The following is a 19,180-nucleotide window of genomic DNA, read 5'->3' as shown; positions in this document are numbered from 1 at the left end:
AACTCTAAAGTGGATGTTCCGGTCAAGGGATAAGGCGAGAATGTGTGGGTGGACATTCAAGTGAGTGCTTTGAAACCTCACGTGTACAAAGCTCAGATGTAACCTATTGCCTGTCACTGCCTTGAACAAAACAATTTTCACGGGGTGTCCTGCTGAAGGTGGGCACTTCAATGATCAGAGTGAAGCTGCCTGGCCATGAACTCAACACCATCGTCTCTGCCTTTGCCTCTTTGGCATTCATCCCACCCGCTGGCAGAGTCACCCAGTTACAGTCCTTCCATCCCCCAACTGGATAGAGCCCCTCCGACCCAGGGATTATAAATACATTTGAAACCGTGACATCCTCAGTGTTACTTGTGGAAATGACACCGCCCCCTTGACACCATGCTTCTTTACATCACACCAATTAAAATTAGTCCTTTTTACAAGGTATTTGGATTTATTTCTACTATCTAGACTATTTCCAAGTTTAGACTTTTATTTCTGACTTCTCCTCCTCCCTTTCTCTATATCTCCTGTTAACCTCAAAAATAAAAGAGGCAGTTATTTTACCAGCAAAATGGGTTTACTCAGGAATGGCAGAGAATTTCGACTTGGGACAGGCAAGCTGTGGTGAACCGCAGGTAAGCTGGGAGAGCGCGGAGGGACGTGCTTTCACCAGGTTTAGGAGGAGCTTGGGGACATGTGTTCTGAACAGGACACAGGGGAAGAACAGGGGTCCGAGGCTGTGAGGCTTCTCATTGGCTGCCAGGGGTGGTCAGAGTGGGACCACCACTGGGCAGGGAGGGACTTTCCTTCCCTTTTTTTTTAAGCAGGAGATAAACTGCCTATGTGAAAAATGCCCTCCCTTGTACCAGAGGGAAAAAAGCAACATCTTATCTTCCCTCTTCCTGCTGGTGATGCAGGCACAAGCGTGAAAGGCCCCCCTTCCGGCCTCCCCACTCCATGTAAGATGAGGTTCCTTGATTTCTTCTCACACACACCCCCACACACACATTCATCTCAGCTCCAGGAATTTAAAATACTCCCAAGGTTGGAGGGGAAGGCCCACGGTCAACTCTAGTTTTCAAGCCATCTGAAGAATCCTGACAAGTCTGCATCCTTTTCCTCTCGGCACCCCTGCCCCGTGCTCCCCCATCATGTAGCAACAAAATGACATGTAACTGAAATGACAAACACGGTGAGCCTGGGCAGGGGAGGGGCAAAGGAAGAGGGAGAGCCTTTGTGGGAACAAGATTATCCTCTTGGTGAACAATCAGGGTACCAGGGAGACACCAGGGCCGTGCCCAGGCTCATCATTCTTGAGCCAGTGACAAGGCTGTGCAGGTGGTTCCTGCTTTCAAATGACTGAATTGCTTACAAAAGTGGGCTCTGTATAGGACCATTAGTTACTTTCTTTTAAAAATCTTTTTATTATGAAAATATAACGTGTTCAGAAAAGCGCACAAAAGATGTGCAGCTTAATTTATGACATAACCACTATGCAGATATTTAAAAACTAGAACGTTACCAACCTTGCAGAAGCCCTCCTGACCCTGCCCTTCCAGATCACGACCCCCATCTTTGTCATAAATCAAGTATCCATATGCATGGTGCTGTTTCTGGGAGATTTTGTTTTACCCTTGTGACAAACTGTGGTGTCTCTTCAAAGGAGAAACTCTCCCATCTGGTTGTCTCTCCAAAGGAGAAACTCTCCCGTCTGGTTGTCTCCCCAAAGGAGAAACTCTCCCGTCTGGTTGTCTCTCCAAAGGAGAAACTCTCGCATCTGCTTTTTCTCCTTGACCGTCTTGGCTAGTCTTAGTCCTCTGCACTTACATATAACTTTTATTTTATTTTATTACTTTATTTAAAAAGATATTTATCTATTTATTTGGCTGTGCCAGGTCTTAGTTGCAGCACTCGGGATCTCCATCGCTGAGTGCGGGATCTTTAGTTGTGGCATGCATGTGGGATCTATTTCCCTGACCCGGGATCAAACCTGGGTCCCCTGCATTGGGAGCTCGGGGTCTTAGTCACTGGATCATCAGGGAAGTCCCCTTACATATAACTTTTAGAATCAGTTTGTTGAATTTCACACACACAAAACCTGTTGGGTTTTTGATTGGGGTTTTATTAAATTTATATACATCAGTTTGGGGAAAAGTCAACATCTTTACAATTAGTCACGAGTTGGCAAAATTTTTCTTTAAGGACCAGATAAATATTTTAGGCTTTGTGGGCTAAGAGGCAAAACTGAGAATTTTATGTAGGCAAAAACCATCCTTAATTCACAGGCTCTCGAATCTCAATAAATCAGATGTCAGCTTGAATGGATCTGGGCTGTGGTTTTCTGGCCCTGTGAATTTGCTTGTTTTCCTTCAACTTCTCTGGGTAACGCCGTATGAGGTCTTGCGTTGCGGGCTTGCAAATCTACTGGCAGCTCCCAGTTGCCTAGTTCTCTCTCCAGCTGTGTCTAATCTTCTATTAAAACCTTCCGGTGAATTCTCACTTCTGGTTTTGGATTTTTTTAGATTCTAGAATTCACTTTTTTTTTTTCTCACATGTCTGGTATCTCCTTTGCAGAGTAAGCAGTTACTTTACCGTCTACCTCTGAAAGCTCCTGTTTCCCCAGCCTCAGTGGGCCTGTTCCCATGGCCTTTTGTTTTACTGGTTTTATCATCTTGTCTCATATGCTTGGTTACATTTTATTATATTCAGTATATTGTCTTAGCAAAATTGTTTGCAGAAAGAATGTGAAGTTTAGGATGGTGACATCTTCCTCTACAGAGGGTTTTTGTTTGCTCATGCCAAAGGCCTGGGGCAACGACCACTTGGGATCACCTTAATCCAATTTCAAGGGCTGAGATTTTGAGGCTGAGCTGCAATCCATCTTAGAAACTTTCTACTCCCCACCCTGCCTTGCCCTGCTTCCGGGGGCAAAGGACCGAGGGCACCAACCCGAAGTGAGGGCAGGCCGCCTGGTCCACACCCTGTGACAGGCCCTGTCCCTGCCTTCTGCAAGGCCGTCAGGACCACCCATCACCCTCCGAACTGCCTCCTCTAAGCTGGGAAACACCCCCAGGAGGAGAGCGTCCATTACGCTAAGCCCACTGCCCGGGGCCTCCATCTTCTCCGTGGTCCAGATCCAGTAATTCTCCAAACTTGTGTTAGCGCCCTGATGCCTCCGGACTTTTAAAGTACGTATCCAGCCTTTCGAGCTGCCCTCACTGGGATGGTCAGTCCACCAGTACTGGGAGCAGAGGTCCTCATAGCCACATGGCGGAGTTCTGAGGAGCCTCATACAGTGCGCTAACAGCAGTAAAGTGTCAGTACACCGCTGTCCACCTTTAATTCTGTGTCGAAACAGGAAGGCCCTGGAAAAATCAACTGCTCCCCCACTGCAGCTGCAGCCTCGATACTCACAGCCGCGGTCGTGGGCTCCCCCTTGTGCCCCGGCGCACACAGCGACCTGACTCACAAGGCTTTCCCCAGAGCCCACCATGTGTGGGGGGCAGGGAGACGACCTTCATTCCACGACAGACACCGAAGGGCTGATTCCTCAGCCGACAGACCCCAGGGTAAATCCTAAGGCGCAGGTTTCAGCCCTCATCTCTGTTTCCAGTTATACATTCTTCCCAAGGACGTGCAAGAATCTACTTGTCACTGTTTAAATGCCTTTATTTCTTTCAAATCAACCTGAAAAGGCAGAATAACAACTTGATATTTTGGCTACTGGAGGAACAAAGTTTGGGAATTCTCAAGAAACGAAACACAAGTGACCAGTAAATATATAAAAATTTCATTAGAAATAAAATAAATGCAAATTAAAACAATGAGACGCTATTTTTCCTACTATTAAAGTATCAGCATATTCATTTAAGACAATAAATACCCAGTGTTAGGAACTGCTGGGGAGGAGGGTAAAGCCGCACAGCCGTTCCGAGCTGTGCGCGTCAGTCAGCAGAGCCGTGAAGACGCACACACCCTGCAAGCCCGCTGCTGCTGACGCAGCCGGGGAAACAGTAGAAAAGCCTGGACAGATTCAGCCACAAGGTTGCACCTTATATCACATGGTTTAGGAGAGGCTGGAGACAATCTAACAGTGGACTGTAAAATAAATTACAGTACAGAAATACAACGGCGGAGATGGACGTCACCTACGTGGGAAGTCAGTATTTTGTTAAATGGAAAAAGCAAGTTATGAGAGTACCACATGATCTCATATTTGTTTTAAAAACCCTACGTTTATTTATACAGTACATACTGAAAAACACTGAGAAGAACATAACACCACACTACCGTCGGCAATCTCTGCATGGTGAAAATATGAATGATTAAAAACATTTTTATACCTACTTTTTTTTTAACATCTTGGTTGGAGTATAATTGCTTTACAATGGTGTGTTAGTTTCTGCCCTACAACACAGTGAATCAGCTATACATATACACATATCCCCGTATACCTACTTTTGTATTTATCTGCTATTTCTGTGATTAAAAAAGGAAAGAAAAGTAAAAGTCTAATTTAAAAAACGCCTTGCCCAGGTTTTGGCTCATGATATGAGGGGCCACATGTCCCCAGAGGCATCTACGTGGTTTTGTTCCTTCTGACCTGAGTGGATATTCTCACAGTTTTTCTGCAAATGCCATAATCATGGACATCTGACCATCCGTCTAGAAAACAGTTCTCTCATTTTCTACCAGAGCTCGTGAGGCTACGGCCGGGGATGGAAGCCACCTTTCTAGGGGAGGAGGTTGGTGGCAAAACTGTGCCCAAGGCCCGCACTTTAGTTGGGGGGCCCTTAGACCAAGTTCTGGGGAGAAGGAGGGAGGAAGCAACTGGAAAACAGGTCCGAAGGAATGCCTGTAAGGTCTCCACTTAGCCCTCATTTGCATTCTAGGTCTCCTGAGCCTTAGAGGCACGGAAGATGGGAGGATGCCTGGAACCTGGTTTCACAGATTCTTTCTGAGATGGTGAGTCGTTTCAGAAGAGAAATGACAGAACTGAGAATTGTACTGAACATCAAACTGTCAGAGCAACCCCACAGCTACAAAGAGAGGCATCTGGATGGAAAGTCTATATTCTGGGTTAGTCTAGAGATTCCAACTGAATCAGAAATCTGTGAGGACCACGCCCAGCGCATACAGTAATGAGGCCACCATCCACTTAAGAAGTCTGTGCTAGGAGCAAAGAGAGAGTTATATGAGAGTTATATGAGTCCACGTAAGACAAACCAATGAAGTCATGTATGATGCGGCAAAGGCCCGCCCCCTATGTCCTGCCCTCTCCGCTGACTCCAGGAGATCTTGGGAACACAGCCAGGGCTGAGTTTTCCTCGGGGTAGCTGACAGATGGGGTTGGAAATCTGACTTTCAGCTTACAGGCTATATATAGCAGTGCGGAGCTAACACAAAGAAAAACTACATCAAGATTTGAAGGGAAGAGTGGCCACACCCACCTTGACAATAAAGTCGCTGTCAGCCTAGAGGAGAGGCCCCTAAACGTGGTCTTAGAGGCATGTCCAAAGGAATGTATTTCTGATTAGTGGTTTAAATACTGCAGTTGGGAAATGTTTTACTTTTAGAAAGAATAAATTACTGTAAATAAAGTTAGCCACACAACAGACGTCCGTGCACTTTCCTGAATGAGAAAAAGGCGGGTTTCAACCGTCAGCACCTCATGAGCACCATCCGTCACGTGTCATCACGGCTAAAAGTTTGCATAACTGCTCGGAGGGTGAGAGCCCCAGGGTACAGGACAGCAGGAGGCCGGGAGGGGAGCAGATCTGTGGAAGCGCCCCGTGTCCTAAACCCGGGGGGAAAGGGGGCTGAGCAAAGGCGGTAACGCCTGTGAACTAAGCAGGAGGCCGGCGCTGAGGCCGTGAGGAAGCACGTGGACGCGTGCTGGACGGGGCGGGCTGACGCCCGTGACTGACGTTAGTGCAGAGAAGGCGACGCGGCCGTCCTTGTGGGGAGTAGCTTTTATAGTGGGGGTGGAGCTGAGTCCCCTCCCCTCAGTCACTCATGGGAAACCCGTTCCAAGGCCACATAGAAACTGTTCTTGTCGTCCAGGCAGTGCCAGCCGATGGGGCCGATCTCGCAGTCTGCGCAGACCAGGAACTTGATGTTGCCCACGTCCTTGGTGAAGCCCACGTTCTCGAAAGTGAACATGTCCTCCACCAGCCAGTGGTCCTGCAGAAGGTCGCCCTCAGGGCTGCCGCCGTCGGCCAGCGCCGGCTTCTTCCTCATGGGCGGGAGGCAGAGCTGCGTGGACAGAACACAGCAGAGCCCTGCTCACTCCGCACGGTCGGCCCCCGAAGCTCCCCCAGCCCAGGCGCCCGGCAGTAAGCCCCAGGCTGCCCCGGTCCTCGCCCGCCTCTCAGGAGAAGGGGGAGAGGCGCTGCCTGGTTGCCGCGGTAACCGGGACGCCCTGGGTCCTCAGGACCAGCCTGTTCCTCCCCGCCCCCGCCCCCGCCCCCGGACCCTCCAGGGCAGCTCCTCCCGGACACTCGGCTCCCACGTGGCCTCCTCAGGGTCTCCCCCAACCGGACAACCTGCACGAGCTTCCCATGCTGCCCACTGCATGTGTATTCGTTAAAGTGGCTCGGCTGAGGCATAACTGACGCACACTGCACAGATCCAAAGTGGACATCTGACACATTCTGGCACACGTATACCGCACACCAACAAAGCTTTACCACGATCGAGATAACGAGCATATTCGTCACCCCCAAATTTCCTCATGCTGCTCCATTTCCTACTCGTCGTTTCTGAAATCATCTTATCAGTTTACTGGCTCAGTTACTTACCAGGGGGCTCCCTCCACCAGCTCACTTTTCCTGTTCATTACCACATCCCCACTGCCTGGAACAGCAAGAGACACAGAGCAGAACGCAAATATCTGGGACAAGGGTAAACACAGGATGTCTGGCTTCACGCTATTCCACCACTGTTGTTACGAAGATACTGGGTTTATCTTATAAAAGGAACATTAAAAAGGAAAATCTAGTTCTAGAATTGGGAATATTATCTCTAGGACCCTTGCATCTCCCATTCACGAGGAGAAAGCATGCGCACACACGCACGCACGCATGCAATCCCTTTGACTTCTTCCACGTGGTTAGCGGACGCCTCAGCTGCCCCGCCCACTGCAGGACACGTCAGCCAAGCTCCTTCCCTGCTCCACCCTATGGCTGCCGCCAATGCGCGGAGTATTTCCCGCCCCATGATTCACTTCCAACGCACCCCCAAACTCTAATAAAATAGGACGGCCTTTATGTGCTAGCCTGGCATTGGCAATGAGGACAAAAGCAAACAATTTAAAAAATTTTTTAAAAATTCGACCGACATCAATGCTCTGGTGGGGATGAGAACGTCAGGAGGCCACAAGAGCCGCCAGTGTGTGAAACACCCTGGAGCCCGCACTTCTGAACTCCAGGCCTGCAGACGCTGGTAGGGTATCCCTGGCAGGGAGGAGGGAGCTCTGACCCAGGACATTCCCCCTCCCTGTCCTCCAAGCACTCGGCTTGTTAAAACACATCTGTGCATTTCCCTTTGCTGTGTCAACTGAGGCTTCATCTGAGGACATCATAAAATATGATAGTCCCTCTTCCTGTTATATTGTCATTCCAGCCACTCTTTTTGCCTCATCTGATGGTTAAATGAGTCCCTAATGCTTTGTTTTACCCTGAGTGAAAATGGGAACAGGCAGAGGCAAAGAGAGGTAGGAATCAAAATTCAGGAACCAGAAAACCTGAATTCCTGTCCTTTGAGTAATTTTCTGTGGGCCTAAACGTCCCTAGGTACATTTCCAGCCACCTCCTATACTGTCGGAGTATAAGCGTTAGCCCTCAGGACATGTCTAGCAAAGGAGCACGAATCCCCCACACTGTCCCCGTTTGCAGTGCATAAGGCCACTTCTGCTGTCTCCCATTTGATTAGTGACTAAAGGGCAGGACTATTACTAGCCATTCATTCAAGGCGTCAGTCACACTGGGTCCTGTTCCCGCTCTTCCTCAACATGCCCATTTTTACTGAAATCCTGTTAAGTCAGACCCATGTATTTGCACTCGTCTGTGTATCTGTGCCTGGATCTCAACAAAGTAGAGGACAACGCTAGGGTCACGCTGTGGGATGTATCATGTGGGACACAATGAGGCTTTCTGGACAGACTACTGGGGTGGAAATCTAGAAATTAATACCTAATTTGAGGTGGCCAACTCGGCTGTCTGGGAGCCAAAGTCGCCAGACCCCTGACGAGGTGGGTTAGCTGTGCCCCAGGGCCCCGGCCAGCACCCCTGATCCCGGCCAGCTCTCTGAGACACATCGAACACCACGACGCTGAGATTCTGCTGATGTCTCACTGAAACTTCTTTTGCTTTCTTCAAGAACTATTAACAGTACCCGTTAAAAAATAAAATATTTTCTTTCTCTTTGTAAAAATACATTCTCATTATAGAGAACTTGGCAAACATGCTGTACTATAGATGAGAATAAAAACTGTCACAGTACAAAGTAAACTTCTGTTAACCTTTTTTGTAATTTTTCCCCCTTCAGTGAGTACATGTGGTGGTTTTATTATTTTTTATTATTATTTTTTAAAAAATACTGACATGGGGAAAGAACCCGTCTCATATATATATATATATATATATATATATATATATTTATTTATTTATTTATCACTGCATTGGGTCTTCGTTGCCGCGCGTGGTTTTCTCTAGTTGCAGTGAGTGGGGGCTACTCTTCGTTGGGGTGCGCGGGCTTCTCATTGCAGTGGCTTCTCTTGTTGTGGAGCACGGGCTCTACGCGCACGGGCTTTGGTAGTTGCAGTGTGCGGGCTCAGTACTTGTGGCTCACGGGCTTAGTTGCTCCGCGGCATGTGGGATCTTCCAGGACCAGGGCTCAAACCCGTGTCTCCTGCACTGGCAGGCGGATTCTTAACCACTGCGCCACCAGGGAAGTCCTTTGTAGTGGTTTTAAAACCACACAAATGTCCACAAATTCTCTGACAACCTTTCCAAGATGTGGAGACTATGCCTCTCCCCTTGAGCCTGGGCAGGCCAAGGTGGGTGGGACAGGCTAGGTTAGGGAAGGCTGGGCCACTTTCGCAGGTTGCTCTTGGAACAGTTGCTCTGGGAGCCCTGGTGACCCTGGAAGAACCATGGCTACCCTGCGGCCTCCTGGCGGATACCGGGAGGAGCGGCCCATCACAGCCTGTCCCAGGTGCCTGAATCCTCTCAGTCCACAGGCAGACATGGGAGTGGGCAAGCTTCTGAGATGACCCCTCTAACTGCTGCCCCATGAAACACCATGAATGAGAGAACTGCCGAGCTGGGCCCTGCCAACCCCCAAATCTGTGAGCAAAATAAACGTTCATGTTTTAAGTCACTGTCTGGGGTGATTTTGTTATGCAGCAATAACTAGAACAACACTGCCCAACACACCTGAGGCATGTTCCATTTTAATTCCTGATTTTTCACTGTGATAAACTATACATAACATAAACTGTACCATCTAAATAATTTTTAAGTGGGCAGTTTGGTGCCATTAAGTACATTCACATTATTGTGCAACCATCACCACCATCCGTCTACCCTTTTATAACCACACTTGCCAACACCCCTGACCCGCCCCCGCTTCCTAAACCCTGGCAATCACTAATCTGTTGACCATTTCTAAAATTCACAAATGTCATATACATGGAATGACACAATAGTAATCTTTTGGGACCAGCCTTCTTCACTCAGCATAATTCCCGGGAGATTCATCCTCATCCAAGTTGTGGTGCCCGTGGTGTGGCGTCATTCACCAGCAGAATGCCTGCTGGGCTGTTTCTGGTTTTCGGCTCTTAGGAATAAAGGTGCGGTGAACATTTGTGCACAGGTTTGGTGTGAACATGTTTTCATCCCGCCAGGGATAAAGGCCCGGAGAACACTTGCTGGGTCCTATGTTAGGTGCATGCTTAGTTTGAGAATAATGTCTCGGTTTGCTCTCATTCTCACCCAAACAGTGCTCTATCCTTTCTCTCCCACAATCTCATCTTCCACCCCCCTCTCCTGCCCCAACTGCCCTCTCCCTCAAAAGGTAAGAAAGCAACTATTCCCTTCTCTAACTCATCACCCTTTCCCTACATTATCAAGCTCTTTGGTGTTTCTTTCCTCTGTGACTGTAATTTTCTCCTCTGCCCCAGACTGCAGGTGAGATTTCACAAAGGACCGAGTCGGGGGTCTGAACATTTTATAAAGAAACCGTTCACAGGACTTAAAAAAAAGGACACGTCGGGTGATCGATGGCGCCTGCGACACACGGATTCGCTCCGCCTGCTCTAACCCTTAGTCTCACGGACTGAGAACTTCACTCCCTCATTTACTTAATATTCCAAAGTCTGTGTCCTCCCTCACGCGCGCGCAGTCTCGGGGCAGCGGGCGCGGGACACGGGGTCTGTGCAGCGGTGTGAACGACACTCCTAGTGATTCACGACGTCGACGGGGATCACAGACCCGGGAGCGAGCGAGCGCTCTGAGGGTTCGGGCCTCGCCCCCAGGACGGCCCCCGCGTCCCGTCCCTCCCCACCCCGTGCCCACCCGCCCAGTCCCTGCGAACCGCCCCCCCGTTTCCCCGCCCACTCCCCCCCCCGGGACTCCGCGCCCACTCCCGGGGCGGGGCGTGGCGGCGCAGTGGGAAGGAGGCTGCGGAACGTGACAGCTGGACGAAGGGCACCGACACCTGAGCCTGAGGAAGTAACACTCAGGCTCCTAGAAGGTCGGTCTGCAGAGGCCCGGCGTCGGGACCCCGCGGTCGGCAGGCGCGGCCCCGGGGCGCCAGTGTCCGGTCGTGTGTCCGGGTCCAAGCCGAACTGGACCCGGTGTCGCCGCCCCTCCCCCCCCCCGCGTCCCCTCACCTGCCGGCGGGAGAAGAGCGCCGTGCCCGGCTGCAGCACGCGGGAGCCACAGCGCTGGCACAGCACCGCCTTCCGGTTCCGGCCCTCCGCCGACACCAGGTCGCTCGGCGGCGCCGCGGGCTCCATGGCCTCTACCCGGGCCCTTGGCGGCGACGCGCACGCACGGTCTCAGGGCGACTTCTTCGTACCGCGCAGGCGCGGTCGCGGCGGCGCTCCTTCAGCGCAGGCGCCGCTTCCCGGCCCTGGACGCCAGTGCGCAGGCGCGGCCGTTCGCCGCCGCCCAGGCGGCCGGCGTGGTTTCGTGACAGATGCCTCCTGGGATGTGAGAGCTTCTGCCCAGGCTCACCTGGGCGTTGGGCTTCCCTTACACTGAGTGAAACCTGAGCCAGTCCAGGTGTGCGTTTAGTCCCGTGAACGACGGGGACGTCCTGGGGTCAGACCCCCATCAGCAAATCTCAGCCGCAGTGGCTCACACGGGACGCGACCTACAGGGACACCTGCCTTGTGGGCGGAGGCAGGCGCCTGGAAGCTTCAGTTGCTGCTCTCTGTTCTCATCATACGGACCACTAACTACGTGGCAAGACGTGGTGTTGACGCGCTTCCAGAAACGTCTCGAGTCCCAGTTTCCCTATGGGTCGGTCGTAGCGCAGTGAAGCGGTAGAAGTCGGAAAGGCTGCCTTCCAGGGCCCACGGGTCCAGGCATGGCCCTAGAGCCACTGCTGGGTCGTTACGCTGTGTCTCACGCTCTCCGGTTCGTCTTCGGATGTCTAGCTTACTCGTTGTAGAGCGGCAGGCGTGGCCTTCCTGAGATGGCAGGGGAGGCAGATAGAAGGGGAGCCAAGCCACCTGAGAAACGTCTCATCTACCCAGCACCCCCTGTCGGCGGCACGTTTTTCTTCTTCCTCTTTGTCCTTCATCAATTCAACATTGGCTGAGCAATTACAGAACATGCTACACCCTGAGGATACTACGACGATAGGCACTTTGTACTGGAGAACACAGTTTAAACAGGAAGACAGACCCAAACCCAAGGACATGTGATAAAGACGATCCAGGGAACAAAGTAAATGGAAGCACATATCAGGGGTAATTCCACATGGGGAGTCAGAAAAGGCTTTACCTAGGTGACACTTGCATTGGGCATTAAAAGGTGACTAGGATTTTGCCGGGACAGCAAGATTATTTCAGATAGAAGGAACGGTGTAATATATCCACGAGGGTGAGAACAGATTTAGGAATGGTTAAGACCACTGTGGATGAAGCACGTGATACCTGGGGGGAGTGAGGGTGGTAGAGGAGGCGAGTTCAGAAAGGTGCCGTGAGTCCAGATCACCATGGGTCTAATGTCATGCTAAGGAATTCAAACCTTATAACATGGACAACGGGAATCTATGGACTTTTAGGCCAGAAATATCTGTTTGGTATTTACTGAAAATGTGCTGTATGTTTCGTATTGTAATGGCCCTGTCCGTGCTTTAGCAAGATAACTGATGACAAAATGGAGGGGCTAGACTGGAAAGCAAGAGAAGAGTAGAGGTAAGGGTATCAGGAGACGGTGCTCCATGAGTCTGGGCAAAAGATAGGGGAAAAAAACACAGGAATGGATTTGGAAAAATTAAACTCATGTACAACCTAAAAACTAATCGGATGTCTGTATTGTGGGGGAGGTGACAGGTGACACAAGATGAAGGTAGCTTTAGCTTTCAGAGGTTGCATAACTTAGTGGCTGCCTGCCAGTTAACGGGAGCTAGAAAAACAGGAGGAACCACCAAATAAGGGGTAGCTGTGTGTAGGTCCATGAGCAGGGGAAAGCACAGAAGATTGGGGAAAGAGTGGAAAGGGATGGAGGGGGCTATTCAGCTGTGGCTGCCATCGAAGAACTATTTGGGAATTTGGTCTGAAACTCAGAAGTCAGCCGTGAAGACAGCCCAGAGCCCAGAGCCATGGGTTCTTCACCCCCTCCCCTCCTCTGCCTCCCCTGGTCTCTTCCTGAGAGAACAAGTCACATGTCTCACAGTTCGATTTAATCGGCAGGCACAATCCCTCTGCTAGAGAAAGGCCGGCCGGCCTCTTTGCTGAACCTCTCTGGCTCCCCCTTCCCTTTGCTCTGGGAGTATCAAGATTTTTGCATTTCTGCAAGCCTTCCGCATAGCTGTTTGCATGACAAACAGCTGTTTGTGGCACAAATCGAGGCAAACGGAAAAAGGACTGGGGCGACTAAAACCCTAAAATTCAAGTGGTTACAAAACGAGCCCAAGATTGCCTCTTCTTTATCCCCTGTGGTTTCTAAGTAAAGTCCAACTGTGAGAGTCCGTGAATATGCAATTCAGTTAACCTTGTATTGATGGGAGTCTCCAGAGATCTCTTACCTGTCTAACAGAGACACAGCAGAGCTAGTTGGCAAACACACAGGTGAACGGGCTGAAGAGACAGGACCTGCAGCTGATCCCTATGCCTGGTCCCCCAAAATGTCTGCAAGACAGGCACTTGAGACCACTGATTTTCAATATTTTCTTAAAAAAAATACAAACAAATAAACTTGAGGTCAGTACAACTCAGGGAAAGAGGAAAAAAAGGAATTTCAGAGCAAAGGGAAAATGCATCCTTCCTTAGGTGATCACGTCCCCACACTCCCAATACCCACAGAGCAGGAATGTCACTGCACAGCACAGGGGAGCCTTGGAGGGACAGTGGGTACCGAAACTAACAAAAGGAGTTTAGTTGTCGTTGATTATTCTGTCCTGGGATGAATAAAATCCACTTTAAAGACAGGGAAGGGGGATTCTAATAGCAAAGAACTACATGTACAAAACACAGCAGTAAAAACCACACCTTAGCAGAAGTATGTCCTTAAAAGAATGAGGGAGTAATGAGGCAGCTGAACTTCTAGGCAGCTGCCCCCCCGCCCCTCCCCCACCCCCTCTAAACAGTATGGACGCATAACAGTGGAGTGAGTAGCATTTGCTTCAACAGAGGAAGACCTTCCCCGTATAGATGAGTCACGGCAGGGAGGACTACTGTGAAATCACAGGAACTTCTGGTTTATCCCTGGCCCACTGAAGGCCCATTCTCCTCCACCTCTGCTCACCCAACATGTGCTGGCTCTGTCACTCTCTCAGTCCCCAGGGCCCAGGGGACCACGGAAAGACCCTCAAATAACACTCCCTCCTCAGCCTTCCGGCTGTCGCAGGTTCACTCCCATCCCACCACGTCCAGCTCCCTTCCCACACTCTACACCCAGCTCTGACGCCAACCCTGTCCCCCTGTCCCCAGGCCCCCAAAGTTTTGACAGGGCTCTTTCCTCTGTTTCCCTCCAGATCGGAACTGTGTTGCCCCTGCTACCTGTAGACTAGGAAAGATATTTATTATTGTGAAACAAGACTTGGTACCCTTCCAATGATCGAGGCTGGATACCGCCCACACCCCGGCGCTGCGCTCATACCTTAATTCTCTGCAACACGCGAGGCACAACTTAAATGTATGTTCTCCCAAGCGCACGCTGAGTCAGAAACGAGGGAAGAGTGCCCCCGCGGCCGGGAGGAGAGGTGGTCTGGCCTCCCACACCCACTCAGTGTGCAGCCTCCTCCCCTGAGGGTCTGCAGCCCACCCTCCTCAGGGAAAACCACCAGTGCGAGGGGCGTCAAATAAGCACAATCATCGCGGCACTGGTGCCTGTAATCACCCTGTGCACACAGTGAGAAGCAGACATTCTGGAAAGGATCCTTGGTTCCCTGCCAACTGTGTCGGACCGGTCACTTCTCGCGGAGAACACACACGCCAGCGTCGCAGCGCTGGGTTCCCATGGAGGTCACGACCTCCCAGCTGTCGATGATGGGGTCGTAGCACTCAATGCTGCTCAGCAGGGAGTTCCCGTCGTAGCTGAGGGGGAAGAGGCGGGACTGAGCTCTGTAGCCGCATGGCCCCCTCCCGCACAAGGCGTCTCCCTCCCGGACCAAACCCCATCTCCACCCCCGATGCGGCTCGGATCACACCACTCTAGATGCCTGGTTTAACCCTCACCCTGCAATTGCATAAAGTCTCCCCCGAAGCACCGTGGCCCCGACGTAGCATCGCGGGGTGGTCATGCTAGTGACCGTTGTCCAGGAATCGGTGCGAATGTTGTACGCTTCGACAGAAGAAAGGTGGGCTGTACCATCGAATCCCCCAACCACATAAATATGGTCATTCAGCAGGGCTACTCCCGCACCTGGGGAAGAAAAGGTACAGCAAATGAATACTGCTAAGCTCAGGATCTGAATTCTAGAAACAAAACACTGTCACTGACGGCTAGCTGAATTCCAGAATGGCCGAGGGATGGGGACGGGGCCAGACAGGCCTGGAAGAATCTAGTCCTGCACAGGTTACCCGCCTGTAAACCCTCTTGAACTGGCTGTCATCTTCACCTTCGTTAATTCACAGCCCAACCCTTATCAGCAGAAAAGAAGGAAGTGGAAAAAAGAAGGCAATAAAGGGAGGAAAGGAGTTGTGACTGGCTCTGGAGCACATCTTGCCCAGAGGAAGGGTGCTCTCCTTACCTTACCCCAGCCTGGGGGCTCAGGAAGCCCCTTCGCTGCACACGCACATTCCCTCAGGCAGTGTGCACCACATGCACAGAGCTGGACTGGCTGCTAGGATGCAGGGAGGGGCCCAGATGCAAAAAACGAGTAAGACAGGAAGCCTTCGCCCTCAAACTGTACCCTAGTCAAAGTTTAGGCTGCCTTTAGTCTCACTGTATTTAGAGACAACAGGCTGGAGGAGAATGGACCTGACTCATGTTCCCCTCTGTCTCCAGTGAAGACGGGGCTGCAGCCCTGGTCCGATGCCTGGCCTGTGGCTGCACCCTCACTGCACATACAAGGTTTGGACAGCTCCGTCTGTTGCCCCCCAAGATCTGACTGGTCTTACCAGAGCGCTTGGTGGCCATCGGTGTGACATTAGTCCAGTGTCCTGTATGGGGATCATATTTCTCAACTGAATTTAAGATATTCAAGCCATCATATCCTCCTGAAAGACAAAGCAGACCCCACTCCAGAAAGAATGGTAAGTCCTGATGCCCATTCCCATTCTGCCTTTCTCGAGTGTTTCAACTAAGTCTTTTAGTTCCAGTTCTCCCTCAAGGGTTCCAATAATCCCAAAAGAAATCTGGCAGTACCCTGTTTTCTGCTTCCATGAAAAGGAGAATCCCAGTTAATGAAAAATATACTGTGGCAGACCAGGGTTTTAGTGGAAGGAAGTCTACGAACTTCATTCTGGTAAAAAGGATCCCACCCCGAGGCTGCCGCCCATCAGTTCTCCCCGCGTCCCAGCCCGCACACCTAGGCAGTAGATGACCCCGCTGGCCACCACGAGGCCTGCGCCTTCCCGGGCCGTCTGCATGTCTCCCAGCATGCTCCACTGGTCGATGTTTGGGTCATACCGCTCCATACTGGTGTGACGCCTGCTTCCGTCAAAGCCCCCAGAGACATAGATCATATCTGCTCAGAATGAACAAGTCACAGCTATTAGAGAACGAGAGCCTTCTAGTAACTCTTTTCTCTACAAATCTCCCACAACTCTTTCTAATGTTTGGGGGCAAAAACAAGTGTTTTTTTAAGGGATAAGTCAATTAAGTCCTTTTTAAAGAGGACAGCACAATCGAGACATGTAAAAAGAATGGGGTAAGATGGAATCTTCAGAAACATTCCAAGACTAGATGGGAATTTGCAAAAATACAACTAGTGCCAATTCCCCACTCAGCACAGTGGAACTTGATTTACCAACTCTGTTGTCAGCGTTGAAACACCCATGGGTATTTCTGAAAGCAGAAAGGCGTATCTGATCTTACCAGTAGCTTCCACATTTCATAGAGAGGTATGAACCCCGATCCAGCCACCCCAAAATGCAAACACTGCCCTGTGCACCAGCCTACCTCCTAAGGTGGTGGCTCCGGCCAGGCCTCGTCGGACGTTCATAGGGGCCACAGAATACCAGACCCCATCTTCGTCTGCTGTGTAGTCTAGACACTCCACTGAGCTGAGGCGGGAACGGCCATCATAGCCGCCAATCACGTAGATCCGGTCGTGGAGGGACACTGAGGCTACGTAGCGTCTCTTCCGAGTGATGCTCTAGGATTCAGGAAGGAAGAGGTGCCTCTGTCATTTCAGTCATGCCAGTCTTAGGCCTCACCTTTTGCTGTCCTTCCTGTTTTTATCTGCGCACCTCTGCTTCTTCACCTGCCACTGTGAAGCCTTCTGAGCAGAGGTTCATCTGCTGTCTGGATGAAAACCTCTTGCTTGTTGTGATGCTCTTACAGATTAAAGCCTTCTGTACATTTGCCTCCTTCCAACGCTTCCAAAGGACCTAATGTCCTTCTGTTATCCAGTATCCGATTCCTCTCTATTCCATAAGGCACTGGGCTAAAGACCGGTATCCTTCCATAAAGTAGAAAGCTATTACCACAGTGCTATCTAAGGGCCAGGACCTGAAGACCCGAAAAGTTACGAGAAATGATCAAAAGATTTCCAAGTTTTCTCAGAATTACTATTGTTCATTCAGCACTGAAACAGAGACACACCAAAGGAGAGAGATACAAACTTCCAAGTTCCACTGGATGCCAGTTCAGCTTAGCACAGTTTAACACAGTGTTCAGGTTAACAGGGCACGAGGGTAGCACCCTGCGAGTTGCACAGGCAGCTTGGGAAGGCGTGGGAATGGTGGCGGCCAGCTGAGTGTAACTTGGCACAGGGTCATTAATATTTCTTATGTCTAATTAGTCAATAACTAACTACTGAAACTAACTGCTGTAAGGAACACGATGCTGTTACCAGGCTTTTCTACTCTAAGGGCTGGATTCGTTATGATCTGGAGCCAGGGACTGCATTGAAGCTCTTTCCCCAGGCTTGGTTCCACCACTACTTACTGGCAAAAAGCTCCACTCCTGAGTCTTGGGGTCATACTTCTCTACCACGTCGATGGGAGACTGCTGGCTTCCGAAGCCCCCGACCACCAGCAGCACTTCGTTGGCTCCTGAGGACAAGGGAGAAGGAGAGAGGTCACTTCCCCATCGCTGCTGGGTAACCCCTCACAGGGAAGGAGAAGGAGAAACAGGGCTAGGATACCTTGTTCTCTGCAGCCCAGAGAAGCCATCTGAAATAGGAGATTCATCATAAGGCTGCCTAATAGGAAATTATTTCTTCCTGAGAACCTGAATCTCTGAAATTTAAATTTCTGGACAACATTAAAACTCCGGAAGGCAAGCGTGAACACACCCTGCACCATTTCAACCCATCTAGACAACTCTGGCTGATTTCACAACAGGCTCCAAGTGCAGGCTGGAGGCTGGAGGAGCTCTCTCTGCCCTTCTCACCCCGTAAAACTCAAAAGGGGAGTTTTTTTGCCATGGCAAAGAATGCTCTCCTAACCTTGTCCCCAAAAAGTTGAGCGTTGTGGCTTAGGAACCAAATGATAGATTAAAAAAATCTTTTCCATGACTTTTATTTTTCCAAATTAGCCAACTATACGACCACATTCCCTCCTAATTCGTCAAAACTGCCAGGTAATCATAAGACTAGGCTTTTAAAGGGAGTCTTGTTCTCTACTATTTTCCCAAACAAGGCATTTTGATAGCTTTTGTATCGTTCCCCTTTCCCCTAAGGACTTATTTGGATAATCTTATTCTGATAATATTTCTTTTGAGGAAATCCCCCGTGTATTGTGCTACTGGAGAGAACACTTATCTGGAGCATTTAGGGAAATTCAGTCCCCAGGAGGGCATTTTGTTGACCTGGACTTGAAAGAGCAAATGCAGTACCTTTAAACTGACAAGGAATACAGACCAGCCCCTAATGAAGTCACGGCTGTGACAGTCATCCACAGCGGCTATGACCGTCAGGGGAAAGCTCACATACCGCTTCAGAACACTCAGCAGGAAGCACGCCACCATCACTTATGAAGTATTCTCGCAGAAAAATTGAGGCTGAATCTTGAATCTTATCAAGCGTCTAGTCTAACCACCAGTTTACAGGAAATATAGGGGACAGAAGAATGTGTTAAATGAGACTACTTGGATGCAGTAACAAAATCTAGACTGTGGGAAATTCTACAGGTTTCTTTAACAGATAAATTGCAAAGGGAAACCAAAGCAGGAGGGAAAAAACTATGGATTAAAAGAGACTAAAGAGGACTTCCCTGGTGGCGCAGCGGTTAAGAATCTGCCTACCAATGCAGGGGACACGGGTTCAAACCCTGGTCCAGGAAGATCCCACATGCCACGGAGCAACTAAGCCCGTGCGCCACAACTACTGAGCCTGCGCTCTAGAG

At 50.3% G+C, this 19,180-nt stretch overlaps 2 protein-coding genes across 3 annotated transcripts in view; both read right to left on the bottom strand.

Annotated features, from left to right (window-relative positions):
- Positions 1-3,642: 3,642 nt before the first annotated feature.
- On the bottom strand, positions 3,643-13,245 carry RABIF (RAB interacting factor). Its single transcript, XM_030844382.2, has 2 exons — positions 10,883-13,245; positions 3,643-6,243 (listed from the first exon to the last, which is right to left on the bottom strand). The coding sequence occupies exons 1-2, from the start codon at positions 11,006-11,008 to the stop codon at positions 5,998-6,000; spliced, it is 372 nt and encodes a 123-aa protein (XP_030700242.1). The 5' UTR covers positions 11,009-13,245; the 3' UTR covers positions 3,643-5,997.
- A 134-nt stretch (positions 13,246-13,379) lies between these two features.
- The window catches only part of KLHL12 (kelch like family member 12), a 28,579-nt gene continuing 22,778 nt past the window's right edge, over positions 13,380-19,180 (bottom strand). For both annotated transcript variants that reach the window (XM_030844381.2, XM_030844376.2), the window contains exons 7-12: positions 17,781-17,887; positions 16,791-16,986; positions 16,198-16,356; positions 15,788-15,886; positions 14,903-15,089; positions 13,380-14,761 (exon numbers count right to left, since the gene is read on the bottom strand). In XM_030844381.2, coding sequence (XP_030700241.1) covers positions 14,635-14,761; positions 14,903-15,089; positions 15,788-15,886; positions 16,198-16,356; positions 16,791-16,986; positions 17,781-17,887 — 875 coding nt within the window. In that variant the 3' untranslated portion in view covers positions 13,380-14,634. The remainder of the gene's footprint in view (positions 14,762-14,902; positions 15,090-15,787; positions 15,887-16,197; positions 16,357-16,790; positions 16,987-17,780; positions 17,888-19,180) is intronic.

This window comes from Globicephala melas, chromosome 1 (assembly GCF_963455315.2).
Source record: "Globicephala melas chromosome 1, mGloMel1.2, whole genome shotgun sequence".
Lineage (NCBI taxonomy): Eukaryota > Metazoa > Chordata > Mammalia > Artiodactyla > Delphinidae > Globicephala > Globicephala melas.
The sequence above is the reverse complement of the archived record's forward strand: the minus strand, read 5'-3'. Positions and strand labels throughout refer to the sequence as shown.